Consider the following 19,142-nt stretch of genomic DNA (forward strand, 5'->3'; position numbering starts at 1 on the left):
CGTACAAGAGCCAGGATGTCACGTTGCAGCTTTATAAGAATTTGATTAGGCCACACTGAGAGTATTGCATTCAATTCCGGCCACCACATTACAGGAAGGATGTGGAAGCTTCACTGAGGGTACAGAAGAGGTTTTCCATGGATGCTGCATGGATTAGAAGGTTTGAGCTATAAGGAGAGGCTAGAAAAATTTGGTTGTTTTCTCTGGAGAGGTAGAGGCTGAGGAGAAACTTGATAGAAATCTATAAAGTTATGAGATGCTTAGGTAGGGCTGGCAGTCAAAAATCTTTTTCCCAGAGCTGAAATGTCTAAAACTAGAGGGCATGCATTTAAGGTGAGAGGGGGTAAATTCAAAGGAGATATGAGGGCAAGTATTTTTAATAGTGGTAGGAATCTGGAACATACTGCTAAGTGTGGTGGTGGAGGCAGATACAATAGGGGTGTTTAAGGGACTTTTAGATAAGTGCTTCAATATGCAAGGAATTTAGGGATATGGACCAAGGGCAGGCAGAAAGGATTAGTTTGGTTTGGTGTCATGTTCGGCACAGCATTGTGGACAGCGGGTCCCATTCCTGTACTGTTCTGTTTCCTGTTGAAATTTCATAGGTTTCTGTGAGATGCCCCTCATTTGTCAAAACTTGAATAAACATAGCCCTAACCAATTCAGTGTCTCATCATTGGTCAGTCCTGCCATCCCAGGAATTAGTCTGGTAAACATTTGTTACACTCCCTCAGCCAAAACATTGAGGTTCTCCTCATCTGAGAAACAATCAATAATCAAAGTAGCAATTGTAGCAAAACATCCCTGCTTCTCTTCTCAAATCCTTCTGCTATGAATACCAACATGCATTTGTCTTCTGCACCACTGCTGCCTGCTTAGTTTCAGCGACTAGTGTACAAGGGCAGCCAGGTCTCATTGCACCTCCATTTTCTCAATTGAAAGGCATGACTTAAAATTAATAAGAGACCGCGTTTTTCTTTTTCAAGCCGGGGACAGGGAAGTGTATGCGTGTGTGAGAGTATCAGATGTAGATTTTTCTCAAAAACTACTGACACCTATAATTTTTAAAAACAGCCTGGAATTGCTTAGTCCTGAAGATGGTGGATTATATCAGAGCTGGCTGATTGCAATCTGGTATGAAGACCAGTTCCCCTCAAGCACACAGTAACTTGTCACTGCTGCGAACAGTTCAGACAATGTGCCAAATGGAGCAAGAAAACACATTAAGATTTCTAAAAGTGTAAACGGCTTCAAGGCACTCAAAACAGTGAACATGTTAAACAGAATAAATGAAATAAGAATCAGAAAAAGGCTAACATTCCCAATCTCCAGTCACCTTGAAAATGTTTTGAAGGGGAATAATTTGGAAATCTGAGCTGAAATAATACCATGAAATGCATCTTTTAACAGTTGCAATAGACATTGCTAGATAATCTCTGCTATTTTAAAATGATTATTTTAAGCAAGAACCAAAATCCAAAATTTCTAGAAAACCTCAGCAAGTTTGGCAGCATTTATGGAGAGAAAGCAGTTAACATTTCGGGTCCAGTGACCTTTCTTCACATTTTAAGCAAGAACCCAGTTTGTATTTTGTCAAAAGTCTCAAGGACAACTCAATGTTCAGGCTCTTTTTGACTCCATATTCTTATTTATTGGGAACTGACATGCCAAAATCAGCATTACACTAATGAAAAATACTTTCCAAAATATTGATAAATGCATTTGTCAACATGAACCCTCACACCTAGATGACAAATGAGGTATCACGATTATCTTTATTGCTTGTGTGGGAGAAGGAAAACATTGGTGAGGATAACCATCTGTGATGGTTGTTCAGGCTTTCCTGCTGCAACTACATGTGTATATACTTCAGGATGAAGTATAACCAGGCGTGGCTACAAAGTTCCAAATGGCAATAAGCAGCTTATTGTCTACATTCACATGTAATTCATGCTAATCTGTTCAGACCTCCAAAGCTTTATCTTTGCTTTCCTTTTCTCTAATAGAATTGTTCTTTTATGGGGTCCTCTGCATAGGTTAAAATATTTTTTTCTTTGAGGGCTCTTTGTGAGACTTTTTCATTTTCCAGAGCTATATTGTTATTTTCACTAAATTCGTTGTTGAGATAATGCAGTCGCATTGTAACAATAACTAATGCAGTTGAATTTTTGGGTAACTTTCCTTAAAAAGATAAGATAGCACAAACACTATAGATTGTTCATAAAGTAATTTAATTATTACATTTGATAACTTGGAATATGTAAATAAAATGTCAATTTATGATAAATAAATGTCACATTCTCCCTATACAAATTGGATCATACAAAGTGATCAGTCCCTTTTCCCCAATCTGTATGATGACCGCACCATGTTCCAGGACAGTCGGTTGATCTTTTGTAGAAATATCACCAATATTCAGAAGCTCCTTTAGTTTGGATCAGCACTTTTTTTTTGAACAATTGGATCCATGCATGTTTTTGAGGGTTCTTTGAAAAAGTTCCCTTGATGGTTCATTAATGAACGCCTTTGAGGCATTTGGTAAGCTTTTCATTTGAGTCCCTGTGTTGTACCATCAATAGCATTATCCAGTGCTCTGAAGCCATCATTTTGAGCGAATTTGAATTCTTCTTCGCCTAAGTTAAATATAGAGTTCAATATTTAAAACTCAAGAAGCATTGATGGCTTGGCTCCTTATAACAACTGTCAAAGGCATGTCCAAGGTGTTTGTGAGTTAAAAAAAAACTTTACAGGTCCTTTATCAAGAGCAACATATTTCCCAATTTTAATCAGCCCCTCTTCTCCTACTTGATTGATGCTCAAGCCCTGCTACCCCTACAACATGAGCTACACACTAACTGTTTTAAAATCAAAAATGTAACAATGTATCTTGATGGCACACCATGCATTTCAATATGACTGTCAGTGCAATTAATTGTATGATCTCCAAGGAATGATAAAGAATGGTGCTATAGAATCGTAGATTCCCTACAGTTTGGAAAGAGGCCATTTGGCCCATCCAGTCTGTACCTACTCTGTGACCCAGACCCACCCTATCCCTGTAACCCCGCATTTAGCATGATTAACCCAGATAACCTGCACATCCCTCTTATTACCATGGCCAATCTACCTAACCTCTGGACTATGGGAGGAAACCAGAGCAGACAGGGAAGAATGTACAACTCCATGCAGACAGTCTCCCAAGGCTGGAATTGAACCTGTGTCCCTGGCTTTGAGGCAGCAATGCTAGCCACTAAGCCATTGTGTGACCCTACAAAATCTTAAAATAGGATTTCGACAGCAGATGCAGATTAGTCTACATATAAGTAACAGCTTCTATTTCCTATGAACACGTTTGGGCTCTCATTTGGGCTTTAAACCCCCTGGCTAACAATGAGGCCCTGCTGCCATCTAACTTACACCCCAATCAGTTCCCTGCCTGTCTGACACTGGGCCCAGCTTCAAAGGGTATTCAGTACTTAGCTATCAGAATAGCCAAATCTCCTGGTGGATCCAAACTGGCTAAGTAACTCCTGAAGCTCATCCAGTCAAAGGCTTTTTCCTTTCCAAGTGCTTTTCTTTCAAATTCTTGAGGAGAAGTATGAGTGGGAGAGAGGAAATCCCTGATTGGATGAGTTAGAACAGCCTGCATGGGAGAGACAGAAACTCTCATTGGAGGAGTAGCGCCTCAGAGTTCTGGCATTGGTTGCCCCATGAGAGATTTTTTTTTAGAGACAACGAGGGTTTCGGGAGAATTCAGCAACACTCCATATTGTTTGAATACTTCTTCATTGTTATTTGATCTTTGGGCCAACACAAACAGTATGGTTGTTGTAACTGTTTGCTTTCCTTCGTCTGTTTCTCTCACCTTTTCTCTTCTGGTCTTCTGTCATGTTTTCCATCTTTCCTTTTCTTGTTTTGCGTATTCTTTTGTTTTCTCATCCCTCCACCTCCACATCCCTACAAGCTATGTAAACACTCCATTATAGTATTTTTCTTATTGTGGACTAAAATAGGAAAGGCATTATTTTAAAACTGAGGGCTGTGGAATGATTTATTGAACTTTTCAAAACAAGTTACTTATTGTCAGTTGTGTTTACACTGTTGCTTTGCAAGCCATGGAGGAGGAGAGATAAGATACCATGGTACCAGGATATGTTTGCAGAGTAGGATTGTACAGCAACAGATTACTGTGATTGGTATATGTAGTTGGTACCGGCTGCAGATGCCAGAAGTTATCTATCTGAATGAGAACTCCCTGATTGGCTCCTGAGCAGGTGAATATCTTGGCTCTTGACTGCAGTGGGAGAGAAGTCTCTGGACTACTGAGAAAGCAAGTTCTGTGGCTCCATCTCCCTGCAGTAAAACTAAATGAAGGTGAAGAAAGCTCGTTATTTCCTCCCACCGGATGCTGTAACAGGTAACCGATTAGTTAACCAATCACCCAATGCTCCTGGAAAGAAGTGTAAGAAATTGGAGGAGGCAATTGAAGAAGAGATCTTAGGAAACAAAAGAAATATCTCATTTATCCTATGCTCTGGTGCTATTGAACTGTGTATCCCCAATTTTTTTCTATCCCCCACCCTTAACTCCAGTGTTTTCTTTAGATTTGCCTGTGCCTGTCTGTGCGCGTAGGAGTGAAAAGGGCTAGAACTTACTTATTTCTAATCAATTTTTTCTTATAAATTCTTGTTACTTACGGGAACCTGTTCAGTGTTTTCTTATTCCATTAGACTAGTGTTATGAAGTTGAAAGTGTGTACTATACCTTTGAGTAAGTGAATGCTGTTCTGCACTGAAAGCTTACAAGAGTAGTCTCATTGAACTGGAAAGTTGAAATATGTAACATTAGGCTGCGAAATAGACACCTGAATTTTGGTTGCTGTTTTGATGACAATTTACATTTACCCAATCAGTTTAAATTATGTCCGAGGATACTAAAACCCACTCGAGTTTGATTTAATGTTGGCAAAACAATAACTTCAATGAGACAATCTGATGTAGGAGATATCAACAAAGGCAGGCATTTTGAAAATCGGACACCAACTGCCATGAGCAAGATACCCAAAACATTGAAGCACTCTGAATCAAAGATACCTTTTCATATGAAACATCATCTCAGTAAAAAGAAAGAAGGCAACCCAGGGAGACCTTCAGCCAGAAGAAGTCAGACACCAAGACGACAGCTCCTGTATGGTTTTGAAATTAAGTTGATGTAATTTTAATATGTGTTTTATTGGAACAGGATATTGTTATAGAGTTGGAGGCAGGTAATAAGCAGTTAAGAGAAAGGGGGGCTTAGAGTTGTGAATAATTGTTGTTTAATGCTCACTTTTAGAGTTAAAGAATAAATTGATATTATTTTCTTTAAATAGTTGAACTTGGGAGTTCTCTGTCACTCATATTTTAACAGATTACAGTGCAAGGTGAGCTTTTTTTTGTGAGATTGGTTTAATTAGCAGAAGGGTTCATCGCCATGTTGTAACAGTTTGGGGGTTTGGGTCTGAGATTTGAACAGATTTGAGGGTACAAAAGATCCCAGCAGATTTAAACTCTTGCTGATTAATGTCCTTGATCTTCAAATAAAACCCTAGGTGAGATAAGTTGTTGAATTTCGGTTACTTGTGATTGGTTAAATTATAAGTGAGAGAAATGGCTCTTAATATTGCTAAAGAGGTTCTGGGGTTTGAAGATACTTCCCAAATTTGCGAAGAAAGTTTAAAAAGACAGAGGAAGGACATACTTTTAGAATTAGCAAATAGATTCGAATTGCATTTAACCGGAGACAAAAGGAAAGCTGAAACTGTAATGGAGTTAAAAATGTGTTGCTGGAAAAGCGCAGCAAGTCAGGCAGCATCCAAGGAACAGGAGATTTGACGTTTCGGGCATAAGCCCTTCAGGAATGGAGTTGGTCAAGCACTTCGATAGATCAGAAAAACAGACAAGTGCAGTAGAGTTAGAGAAACTTAAATTGCAATGGAGGCAAATGGAGTTAGAAGATAAAGAAAAGGAAAGAAAGAGCCATGTTAGAGGAAAAAGGGAGAGAAGATTCTTAGCTGAACAAAGAGAGAGAAAGAGTCAGAAAAAAAGAGAAAGGGAGAGAGAATTTCAACTTCAGAGTTTGCCAATTAGGAAAGTCAAGTTAACAGGATGGAGATGAAGAGAGAAGGTAGTGATGTATACAAATACGTCAAAGTATTGCCACATTTTGATGAGAAAGATGTCGCAGCCTTCTTTATTTCATTTGAGAATTTGGCTAGGCAGATGGAGTGGTCAGAGAATTGTGTGTAATGCAAGTTCAGACTAGGCTGTAAGGCAGAGTTAGTGACGTATTTGCAGAGCTGACAGATGAAGGGTCAAGAGATTATGCAGACGTCAAACAGGCGATTTTGAGTGTTTATGAATTGATACCAGAAGCAAATAGACAGCGGTTCAGAAACATAAAAAAGGAACTGGGTCAGACTTACGTTGAGTTCAAAAGAATTAAAATAGTAATTTTGATAAATGGGTGTGGGCCTTAAAGATAGATAAAACCTATGAGGCTCGAAGAGAGACTATTCTGCTGGAGGAGTTTAAAAACTCACTTCCCCAGGCAGGGGCTGGGTATGGAGTTAGTGATCTCTATAAAGACTTTGCGTTGTGGATAAAGTTTACTCAGGAAGAACAGGGGAGAAGGGAAAGAAGTTATAACTTTATAACTTTGCGAGATTCGGGATCTAATCAGACTCTAATAGTAAAAATGAATGTTTTTACACTGATCTGTTACTAGAGAGAGTGGTAATTTGTGGAATAGATGGATAGAACTTTAGCGTTCCCCTGTGTAAGATCAGGTTGGAGTGCCAACTCGAGACTGGGGAAGTAACAGTGGGAATGATTGACAGTGTCATTCCCAGGAATACAGTTTGTTCTTGGGAACAATTTAGCAGTGTTCAAGGTGGGAGTGACACCCCTTGTGGAGAAGCCAAAGGAAGACCAGGGCACTGAGGAGTTTAAAAAAAACCCTGGAATTTTTCCAGACTATATCGTAACAAGATCCAACTATCATAAGTCAGAAAAAGAAACAAAAAATAAAGAGAAAGACGAAGGAGTTGAGTTCACTTAGTGGATACTGTGTTTGATGTAATGGTGCATGAAAAACCTGAACAGGCAGAGGGTCAGGCAGTGTTTACTCCTGAAAGGCTAATGGACTTACAATAGAAAGATGAGAGATAAATATATATATAAATGCATACTCTGAAATGGAATCCGAATGTATTTCTGAGGTTTATTACTTTAAAGATAGAATTCTGAGGTGAAAATGGAGACAATGGCAAGTTAGTGCAGAGGAGAAATGAATGAAATGTATGCTACCGGCAACATACCAGATTGTGTTGCCAGTAGCATACAGACAAGAATTGTTACGGATAGCATATGAATTACCAATAGGAAGTCACCTAGGTATGAGGAAGACTCAGGCTAAGGTGTCAAAGTTCTTCCATTGGCCTTGACTGCACAAGAATGTGGTTAAATTTTGCCTTACTTCTCAAATGTGCCAACTGATAGGTAAGCCACAAGCAGCAATAAAGCCAACACCTTTGTTGCCAATGCCTGCATTCAAAGAACCTTTCACATGGGTTATGTTTGATAGTGTAGGTCCCCTCCCAAATACTAAAAGTGGGAACCAGTACAGAGGAACCTCAGTTATCCTAATGAGATGGGCGGGCACTATTTCATCCCGATAATTGTTTATTCGGATAATTGATTTTAGCTTGAACGGGGAAGTAATACTGATGTAATGCTGTGCTCGACCAGACAATTTGTTCAAATGTATAACTTTAATGAGTCTGCCATTTAAGTAAACTAATCTTAGCAGTCAGCAAATTACAGGTTAAAATGAGAAGAACTAAACCCTTACTGTGAAACCCCAGCATTAAACAAGGTCCCAAACAACTTCTACGATCACAAGACCATTTACGCTATCAGTTTCCAGGAGTTCAATCTCACGATAGAAAGACCAAAGCCCCGCCTTGCGGATGCGTTTACGTTCTCGGCCATTTTTTTTTAAATGAACAGCCCGCTAAAATGCTGGGAATACTGTAAAACACTTACTTTCACAAAGGGCTGCATACCAATCCTTACCTAAAAAAAATTTACTTACCTCTTTGATGGATCATTTTTGTGGGACTTTGAAATCATCTACGGATAATCCGATATTTGGATAATCAAAGTTCCTCTGTACTTGCTAACCGTAATGGATGTGTCTACCAGATTTCCGGAGGCAATTCCATTACGGGTGTTAAGGCAAAAAGGGTGATGGAGAAGTTAGTAGCTTTTTTCACGTGGTATACGTTACCCAGAGAGATTCAGTCGGACCAAGGATCTTATTTTATTGCTAGGCTGTTTAGGGAAGTCATGGATAGCTTAGACATGAAGCAAGTTAAATCAAGTGTATACCATCCTGATTCTTAGGGAGTTTTGGTAAAGTGGCATCAGACCCTGAAGACCATGTTAAGAGCTTACTGTCAGGATTACCTGAATAATTGCGACAAAAGTATCTCATTTGTATTGTTTGCCATTAGCGATGCCCCAAAAAAATCTACTCCGTTTACTCCCTTTGAGTTAATATTTGGACATGAAGTGAGAGGGCTTTTGAAATTAATTAAAGAAAAGTTGACAGGACAAAAGTCAGAGATCTCATACTTGGACGTATCTGAGGTGAGGGAGAGATTAAATCGTGTAGGTGAGTTAGCTAAAAATCATCTCAAATGGGCGCAGAATAGAATGAAGCAAGTGGCAGATAAAAACTCAAATTCAGACGTTTCCCGTGGAGATAATGTATTAGTATTGTTACCAGTGGTTGGAGATTCCTTCAAAACCAAGTTTAGTGGTCCCTATTAAATTGAGAAAAAGTTAAGATTAGATTATATTTCCTACAGTGTGGAAACAGGCCCTTCGGCCCAACTAGTCCACACTGACCCTCCAAAGAGTAACCCACTCAGACCCATTTCCCTCTGACTAATGCACCATGCACAATTTAGCATGGCCAATTCACCTGACCTACACATCTTTGGATAGCGGGAAGAAACCAGATGAAACCCACGCAGACAGTGGGAGAATGTGCAAACTCCACACAGACAGTCGCCCAAGGCTGGACTCTAACCTGGGACCCTGATACTGTGGGGCAGCAGTGCTAACCACTGTGCTACAGTGCCGTCAGGTAAACCAACTGGTAAAGATGCCTGATAGAAAAAAAACTATCAGGTATGTCATGTGAATATGTTGAAATCTTACTATAATAGACAGACAACTACAGAAACAGGTGTTAGTTACTGCCCCACAGAGTGAGGAATCAAATCCAGGTGTCGTGGAGTTTGATGACCCTCAACATACGTTAAATAATGAGGAAATCCTTGAGGAGTGAGATAGGTTAGTGAACAATTGTTTCAGGAGCATAGTTGAAAGGTTTGTTGCAGCAGTATGAGGACATGTGCAGGAAGAAGATGGAAGGATGAATACTACTGTGCATGAGGCGGAAGTGGGGAATGCTGTTCTGCTAAAACAGACATAACCCTTTCAAAGCTACACAGGTCCAGAAGGAAGTTGAAGCGATGCTCAGTGAAGATATCAACAACTGTGGAAAAGCACAGCCGATCAGGCAGCATATGAGGAGCAGGAGAATCAACATTTCAAGCATAAGCTCTTCACCAGGAATGATTTTGTGTGAACTATCAGAATGTCAACGCTGTAACAAAATCTGATTCATACCCAATACCAAGATAGGACTGTATACAGAAAGTTGGACAAGCCAGTTACATCGCAAAGGTGGACTTGCTGTGTGGTTATTGGCAGATAGCTTTTATCAGAGAAAGTGAAAGAAGTTTCTGCATTAGTAACCCCAAATGGGCTATATCAATTCAAAGCGATGTTGTTTGGAATGAAGAACGCACCAGCCTCATTCCAAAAACTCATAAACAGAGTCATGGCTGGGTAACAACCTATGCAGTTTATCTGGATGATGTAGTGATCTTTAGTGAGTCATGGAAAGATCACATGGTACAATGGCAGAGCTCTTTGAACAATTATAAGAAGCAAAACCAGTAATAAAACTTAAAGAAAACAGAACTTGCAAAGGCATAGATGGTGTTCTTGGGACATAACGTCGGTCATGGAAGGTTGACCCTAAGGAACGCAAAGATGGAAGCTATTGAGGAACTTCCATGAACTTCCTCAAAGAAAGAGGTGTTTCAATTTTTGGGACTAAGCAGATTCTACCGGAAGTTTATTCCAAACTTCTTCAGCATGGTGCCAACATTAATAGATTTACGAAAGAAGAACACAAAATTTTGGTGGACAGAACAATGCTAAGAGGCATTTGAGAATTTAAAAGCTGTATTAACCACCGCATTGGTTTTAGCTACACCAAATTTTTGGAAACCCTTCAAAGATGCAATCGATGCTAGCGATATAGGAGTTGGAGCTGTACTGCTACAGGAATATGAGGCTGGATTTGAATGGCCAATTGACGACTTTTCAAAGAAACTCAACACCCACCAGAGAAACTTCTCTACCATCAAAAAAGAATTACTGAGTTTGGAACTGGCCTTACAGCATTTTAATATTTATGTGATGAACAATGTGCCAGAGACAGTTGTGTACGTGGACCACAATCCTCTTACATTCTTGGAACGATTTAAAGGCAAAAGTATGATACTATTTTGTTGATGTCTCATGTTACAGACTTTTAATTTACAAATTGTACATGTTGTGAGTCATAAAAATGTGACAGCAGATGTATTATTGCAGATTTAACAGAAAGAATATAGATAAGATTGGACAGATTCCATATGTATGTATATATGTGCAGAAATTAATATGAACTTAGATTAATGATCTATGTATTTCATTAGAATGGGATTAAGAATTAGAAACAAAATGGTTCAGTTTTTTCTTAAGGGAGGAGGTGTTATGAAGTTGAAAGCGTGTGCTGTGCCTTTCAGAGAGCGAATGCTTTTGGCACTGAGAACTTATAACAGCAGTCTGTGTGTGTGCTGGAAAATTGGAAATATGTAATATTTAGCTATTGAATAGATACCTAAGTTGCTGTTTTGACAATAATTCAAATTTAACCGATCAGTTTAAATTATGTCCGAGGATACTAAAACCATGAATTTATTGTTTTGCCAACATTGAACCAATGAGACAATCCAATTTTGGGTATATAAAAAAAAGCAGGCATTTTGAAAATCAGACAGAGCAACTGCCATTGAGAGAGAGAGAGACCGAAGACATTGAAACACTCTCTGTGAAAGATACCTTTTCATATGAAACATCTTCACAGGAAAAAGAAAGAAGACAACCCAGGGATATCTACAGACAGAAAAAGAAAGACACCAAAGATGAAAGCTGCTGTATGGTTTTGAAATTAAGTTGATGTAATTTTAATAAGTGTTTCATGAGAACAATATATTGTTATAGAATTGGAGGCAGGTAATAAGCAGTTAAGAGAAAGGGGGACTTAGAATTGTGAATAATTGTTGTTTAATGTTCACTTTTAAAGTAGAAACTGATATTTTTTTAAAATACTGGAGTTTGGAAGTTCTCTGTCACTCATATTTTAACAGATTACAAGGCAGGTGAGCTTTTCGGGTGTTGGTTTAATTTACAGAAGGATTCACTTCCATGATGTAACACAAGTTATTTGGGGACTTTACATACTTTGATTAAATTACTAACTTTTGTTGTGGCGCCAGGAGTCATGAAGCTTTGATATTCAGCGCATTTTCCATACTGGCTGCCATAACTATCTGCATTGCTCTAATTCTGGCCTCTTGACCATCCTTGATTTTAATTGGTCCACCACTGCTGGCTGTGTGAACAGTTGCCTAAATTCTGAGCTTTGGCATATTCTCTTTACACTGCTTTATTTCTCCACTTGGCTTTTCATCTTGAAGGCATTCTGTAAAGCCATCTCTGACCAAACTTTTGGTCATTCGACCTGATATTTCAATCTGTGATGGGCTGTTATGATTTGTTTTATGTTCTCTTTTAAGCTTCTTTGAATGTTCTATTGAGACCATAAGATGTAGAAGTGGAAATAAGGCCATTCGGCCCATTGAGTCCACTCCACCATTTAATCATGACTGAAGGGCATTTCAAATCCATTTACATGCATTCTCCCCGATGCCCTTAATTCCTTGTGAGATCAAGAATTTATCAATCTTTGCCTTGAAGACATGCAATGTCCTGGCCTCCATTGCGCTCCATGGCAATGAATTCCACAGGTCCACCACTCTCTGGCTGAAGAAATGTCCCTCATTTCTATTCTAAATTGTCCCCCTCTCATTATAAGGCTGTGCCCACGGGTCCTTGTCGCCCCATCTAATGGAACGACTTCCCATCAAAGGTGCTTTGTAAATTTGAGGTATTATTATATTTTTATCTCATCTGTTTATTTTCTTTCTGAGTGGAAATCATGATTGATCCTTTTAGACAGGAATAGATGTGCCACAATGTGAAAAGCAGTGAATCCTGATGATGGTTGGGTGGGTGGAGAAGGCTTCTGCCGAGTGATATTGGTTGCTGGGTTGCAGGGTGGGGAAAGGACAAGTGCAGTCCATGAGCTCATTCACCATGCATAGTCCCAGCTGGTGAGCTCCCACAAGGTGAGCTGTTGATAAGAAGTGGTTGGGGAAAAGGGAAAATACAAGAGATCAGGTTGGTGAGATCAGAGGATGGGTGCTGGCTATCAAGCTATGGGAGAGAAAAAGTAACACAAAGTGTGGACATACTGCATGAAGGCAAAGATGTAAGCCAGTTTTGATTGATAGTATGGGAAAGCATGAGCACTTAGGGCAAACATAGGTAGAATGAATGAGAGTTTGGGAATAGCTACTCTGTTCAAGAGAGAATGCTATTATGTAAAGGCCCTGTTCTCAGGCAACAAGTGTACCAATGTCCAAGGTAAGTCTTTGAGAAATCATTACTTGCTGCTAATAAAACTGTAGCTGGTGAACTGCACAGGGATTGGTGCAGGCTTAAGTTGAAGCTGGTGCTGTTGCTTGGGAGGCCTTAACATGAATATTAAAAAGTGACAATAGCTTCTGGTGACAAGGCAACACAAGTGACCCAGGCCCATAACAGAGACAGAAATGAATACAACCAAAAGATTTCAAGATTAACCAACAGAGAAAAGAGATTTTGGGAGATATAGGCCAAGTGAAGCAAGACACCAAATTTGTATACTTCACAATGAGGGGTGTAACAGTGAGCCAGAGGCTGGCACGTGGACAATTTTTTAAAAAAGAAACTGTGGTCCTTTTTAGCTATTTAGAAATAGTGAACATGAGGGACCAAGTTAGAGGGAGGTAAATCACTCTCACCTGGTGTGTGGAGGTTTGTATTTAATACATACTCTATTTATGAAATTAAGTTTGTAAAAGATTTTTAAGTCAAGGTCATTGTATTGTAGTAAAAAGAGAGAATGGAGTCAGAAATGCAGCTTCAGAAGAGGAATGATAGTATTTCACAGTAGCCTTACTCATTATTTTGAGCATTTATAGTTTTCTTCTAACTCTACTAATCATCGTGGATCTGAAGAACCCTTGAAATGCTCATTTCTGTTCATTTCTATCAAATAGTGCCCCATTTCCCAATAGAAGGAAAGAATCTAACACCTTCATCAGGTATCATGATAGTTATTTGGTCACTTATAACTTGAAAGTTGCTGAAAAAGGCATGCTTGGTTGAAGCTTTTCTTACGCTTATCAGGGCATACAGAAGGATACCATTATAAAGGGGATTATATACTGTATAGGAAGAGACTAGCTGGCAAGTATACTCTTGTTTGACACTGTCATGAAAACTGTACCATTTGCTGAATAATTCTAAGTGTGTTAAGAATTATACAGACTACCAATTTAAGATTGTCAGTTTTGCAAACATTGCACCCATTTCAACTTAATAGAACAGGTGACAGCTATCCACTAGTTCATTCCTCAGGCAATGCCTTGATCAATCAGTATAAAACTACCTGGTTTAAATTTAAGCAACACTTAATATTTAACTGTCAACCATCATCTAAATGGTATATTTTCCATGACAATGCCTCTACCAATCAGGGTCCATTGTTGCTCTTTGCATTGGTATCCCTTGCAGTTGTCCTGATCAGCGTAAGCTGAAGAGCTTTGGCAAACTGCCTTTTATCATAAATACCACAAAATACTTTTAAAAAGTTATTTTTGAGGTATATCTGCTGTTATAGAGTTTGTTGGTACTTGTTCAGTCCCACAAGTAGCGAATACAGTGTATGCTCTGCTAACATAGTTTGCAAGAAAGGAACTTTAAGATTGTGCAGAATGCTGACTTCACTTCAAATATTCCAAGTAATATTTTCCTTTCAACTGAGCAATCAAACAGAATTTTGGTTTAATATTTTATTTGAAAGGCTGTCTGACTTACGGCTCTACTTTTAATATCTGTTTCTTTAATACATTTACAAGCATTTTATTTTTAAAAGAGGTGTGATTTGCTAATTCATCTTTAACCTTAACTTAGTTATTTGTATTATGTATAAGATGTTTAGCCTTGGGGAAACTATCCAGATTGAAAGAGAATCCTGCTTCAGTCAATAAAAATAACATGCAGTTAATGAGGATTTTACATTCAAAACAACTTGAAGTCTTTGACTTTGGATGTGTCTTCCTAAAAGGTGATGAGAGCAGAGTCTTTGAATAGGGTAGACATTCTTGTTAACCTTTCACCCCTTGCTTTTCAGGGGTGAGCAAGAATATAGATTTGAGGTTATCAATATGATCACCCTTAATCTTATTGAATGGCCTGCTCCAGCTTTTTGTTCAAGTACTTGAAGCATGCTTGCAACAATTGGTCTACATTTAATTCAATTTCTCTTCCAATGCAGGAGCATAGTTCAGTCAGAAGAGAAGCTCATCATAAGTGCATCATGGGCCAAGGATGAGGACATAAGTCGACTGTTGACCTCCCTCCCAAACTGGACGAACATGGCTCAGCCCAAACAAATGCGACCGAAGCGGGAAGATGAGGAGGACTTCACAAGGTATGTGTGAAGTTTATCATTGAATCCTGGATTACTATACCCTCCTTTTACCTATCTTGAACCAAGGACCCTAAATTATTTTCTAACACATTATGTTGATATTTAAAGATGTCAGAGAAGGATTTTACATTGTCTTGGAAACATGCAAATGTCAAGTTAACAAAAGATAAATTATATTTTGAAATAAACGTTGCAATTGTCCAAAAGTGCATCCTTAGTGAAAACTGCAGTCGGAATTAAAATCTCAACTGGCAGCATCTAGGAATACAAATTCCAGCCATTCAAGGTGTGTAATCATAAATGCTTGAGACAAAGGTTTCTTGAAACAACCTAGCTTTCTTACACAGTTTATAGGTCATAAAAGCAGGATAATCTAATCAGGCAAAGGCTTACTAAAGTGGTGAGGTAGTTGGAATGCCTGTATTTTTTTCACATTGAGGACAATTCTGTGAAATAATCTATGGCAGTCAGAATCATATGTATAAATAAATAGAGCAAGAAATGAGTATGAAAATGCCATTCTGCCCTTCAAGCCTGTAATAATACTGCCTAGGTCTACATTCCCCCATAAGTGAAAAACATAAATATAAAGAGTAAGACAATTTGGCCGTTTGAGCTTGCTCTGCAACGCAGTATGATCAAGACTGATTATCAAACTCAGTACCGTGTTTCTGTTTTCTCTCCATATCCTGTGGTCCCTTTGGCCCTAGGAACTGCATCTAACTCCTGGAAAACATACAATGTTTTAGTCTCAACCATTTTCTGTGGCAGCAAATTCCATAGGCTCGCCATTCTCTGGGTAAAGAAATTTCTCCTCCTCTCAGTCTTAAAAGGCCTACCCAAGACCTTTGGACATGACCCATGGTTCTAGACTCACTGGTCAATCTTCATTCATTTACCATGAAAACGTCCTCTCAGAATCCTTTATGTTTTGTTAAGATCATTATTCATTCTTGTAAAGTTCAATGTGTACGTGCCCAACTTGTGCAACCTTCTTTAACCAGTCAGTCTTTCATCTCAGGAATCAAGCTGGTGAATCTAAAGAAAATCTCACCTTAAGCAAGGAGATTACATGCAGTAATCTTGGTGCTCTGTACAGTTATAGCAAGACAGATAATTTGGGGAATTTTACATACGCTTTAAACATTTTCTTCCAGGTTTGAGATAAAGATTAAAACAGAAAACATTCCTCCTGTTCTCACCCCCTCGATCTCCACACCCCATCCATGTCAACATATGCTTGTTCTCTCTCCCAACAGTCTCCCATAGCCCCCCTATGCTGTTGCATTTCCCTCACCCTCTCCTTAGCATGTTGCTATTTTCTACATATCAATCCATCCATCTTCCACGGCATTCATGTTCCATACCTTTCTTCCACCCCACCTCATCAACCCTATAGTCCTATATAGTCCCTACACCAACACAATGCAAACTTGTAAAACCCACCAACTAGGCTATGCCCTGCCCTCCCTATGCCAACCCACATTATTATCCAACATGAATCATTAATCGTAGAAATTAAAGCTACAGTTCATTAAGGATGTCACAGATGAAACATGCACTTTCTCATTGAAACAAGACAAACAGCCAGTACATTTAAATTGCTTTAATTAATCCCTCATAGAAGCAAACATTTCACTTAAGTGCTCAATGGCTTAAATCAATTGAATCTCAATCCCATGTTAACAAACTTTTCTGTTCAAGCAGATTGCATTCAATTCCATTCAACAGCAGGAACCATTGTGAAAATTATAGTTTTCGAAATAAGGCGTGATATAAAATTGTATAATAGTGAATAGGGACTGTGAATTTGTTTTGTTTTTAAATGCAACATTTCTGTTTCGGATATAACTTTGCTAGTCCCAATGAGGTAATGCATCTTTTACACAAACACACATCTTTTCACAATCCCAAAGGTTGCTTTACCCCCACCAAAGGTGTTCCAGACCAGATCCAGCAGAATATCTTATTCCCCTGCTCTTCACAAGCCAACCATCATTAACTTCTGTTATCATTACCTTCTGCTCTCTACTTTTCCCTCTCTGCCTATTCCAACTTCCACCCATCATCTCCCAATACTTCACAAGCTTGTTCATCAAGCACCCAGAAGAAGCCATACATTGAAAATATATAGATCTATTACTCACAAATCGATATTGCAGACCAGACTCGATTGAAAAAAAAACACTCACTCAAAAATGCATTCAGTTTTGATCTAATGTGATAGTTCTATTCTCATGTTATAAGAAAATTATGCAATAGCCAAGCCATTTAAACTAATGGGGTTGGAATCACATTATAGCCAATACAGGCAAGGAAAGTTTGCATTCTACAAATAAGTGTCTAAATTCATCAATCACGTTAAAGCCAATTTGCATTGAAGAAACACCTGTTCTAGCAGATCCAACTGTATATATTTTGACACCTGTTCACACCTGTTAACACATTGAGCAGTTCCAAAGCACATATGCACCTTTTGAGCACAGCCTACAGTAAACAGTCCCACACAGCAATCCCTGCACAAAATTTAAAGTGCCAGACCCTCTACCACCCCATAAGGATATCAGATGACTCCTTCTACCCTCTACTGAAAAGATTCCTGACTCCTGGTCCCATGAATTCCTCAGGCCATAGCTGCAAAGGCATTTCCGTTCTCCAGAAGGATATCCTGGCTGTCCAAAGAAATGCTGTTATCTGGTCTAATCTCCACACACCAGATTCCAGACAGCAGGAAGTTCAAAATCTGATTTCAGTTAACACAATTTATCACTGAAATAGCCGGTTGCCTCTGGGATCAGTGCGGATGTGATCCTGACCCTTAAAATTGGAGATGCATGTTTAGGGTCACAAATCTCAATTCCCAACATCTTCTAGCATTTTCACTAAAGCAGGGAGTTCTCTGTCATAACGTTGATTGAAACAATGCAGTTAATGACTTGCTTATGCTGTCTACACTGATGGTAATTGACAATTTGGATTCAAAACTCACGTGAAAAATATTTGACATTTGTCAGGGATTTAGTTAGCAAATGACACCCTGCAGTTAGGAGTGGTCAGCATCTTTTGATTCAGGTTGTTAAATAAGAAGCAAAAACTACTTAATGTATATTATTACTGAGCGATCATAACAAATAATAATAGTCTGGCAAATTTGAAGCTCAAAGTGGTGGGTTCAAGGGTATTCAAACAAAAGAAATTATAAGTATAATTTCTTTAATGGAGAGCAATTGTTTTGGCAACTGAGTAGGAGTATTTTAGTCTGAAATGTTGTTTGGAGGAGAGCTTTCTTTGATCATAGCTCCAAAATGCTAATTGTGCTCATTGTGGTTCAAGTTTTGGTTATTGCATTCTGTCCCATTGATGCATGAAGCTATTAATCTATATTTCGCTCCTAAAATGATTAGTTTAGCAGCATCATTTTCATAATAAAAATATCATTTGTGTCAATATCAATTTAGTTTAAGTCAGTTTATCCTAATTTTGTGATTGGTTTAGGATACTCTCAATACAATCTGCCACAATAAAGTCGCGTTCCATAACAAACGCAAACTATTTCAGCCTTATGCCAAGTACTGAAAATGAAACCATGTAAAAACTAAAACAGCAAGTTTAAAAAGTTAGCTGGTGTAGCTATTAATATTTCAAAGAAAAATTCAAATTAAAAATTTAAATAGGGTTAAGTTCGAGACTGGTTTAAGCTCCTGATTCCTTGGAAAAGCTTTCGACTCAATTTATACACAATCCCAATCAGAGCACAGGCCACCAATACTCCAGAAAAATGCGGAGTAGCATAGTTCATGCATTTTGCACATGAGGCCCCAATTCCATCTTTTTCACTCAAGGAGCTGATGGGTAGATTTTAGAAAAATAAGATTTGGCACAACATGAAACACGTGCGATAAGAAAACATAAAGAATTTGCTCAGGAAAATTACCTCAAAGGAATTTTTTTTAAAATGGGTAATTAATAAAGATTTTAAAAAGTACCAAGTAACAGCATTAACGTTTTTTCTTCTTAAGTAGAAGAGCTGGCAAAAGACCATACTCATTTCAACTCAAACAGTGGACCTAGCACTGAGCCCTGCAGAGCACTGC

At 38.6% G+C, this 19,142-nt stretch overlaps 1 protein-coding gene across 1 annotated transcript in view; it reads left to right on the forward strand.

The window, feature by feature from the left end:
- exoc4 (exocyst complex component 4) overlaps window positions 1-19,142 on the forward strand; it is a 582,261-nt gene that overhangs the window by 491,390 nt on the left and 71,729 nt on the right. The window contains exon 12 of the mRNA XM_060842705.1: window positions 14,893-15,048. Coding sequence (XP_060698688.1) covers window positions 14,893-15,048 — 156 coding nt within the window. The remainder of the gene's footprint in view (window positions 1-14,892; window positions 15,049-19,142) is intronic.

The sequence above is a fragment of the Hemiscyllium ocellatum genome, chromosome 23 (genome assembly GCF_020745735.1).
Source record: "Hemiscyllium ocellatum isolate sHemOce1 chromosome 23, sHemOce1.pat.X.cur, whole genome shotgun sequence".
Taxonomy (NCBI): Eukaryota; Metazoa; Chordata; class Chondrichthyes; order Orectolobiformes; family Hemiscylliidae; genus Hemiscyllium; species Hemiscyllium ocellatum.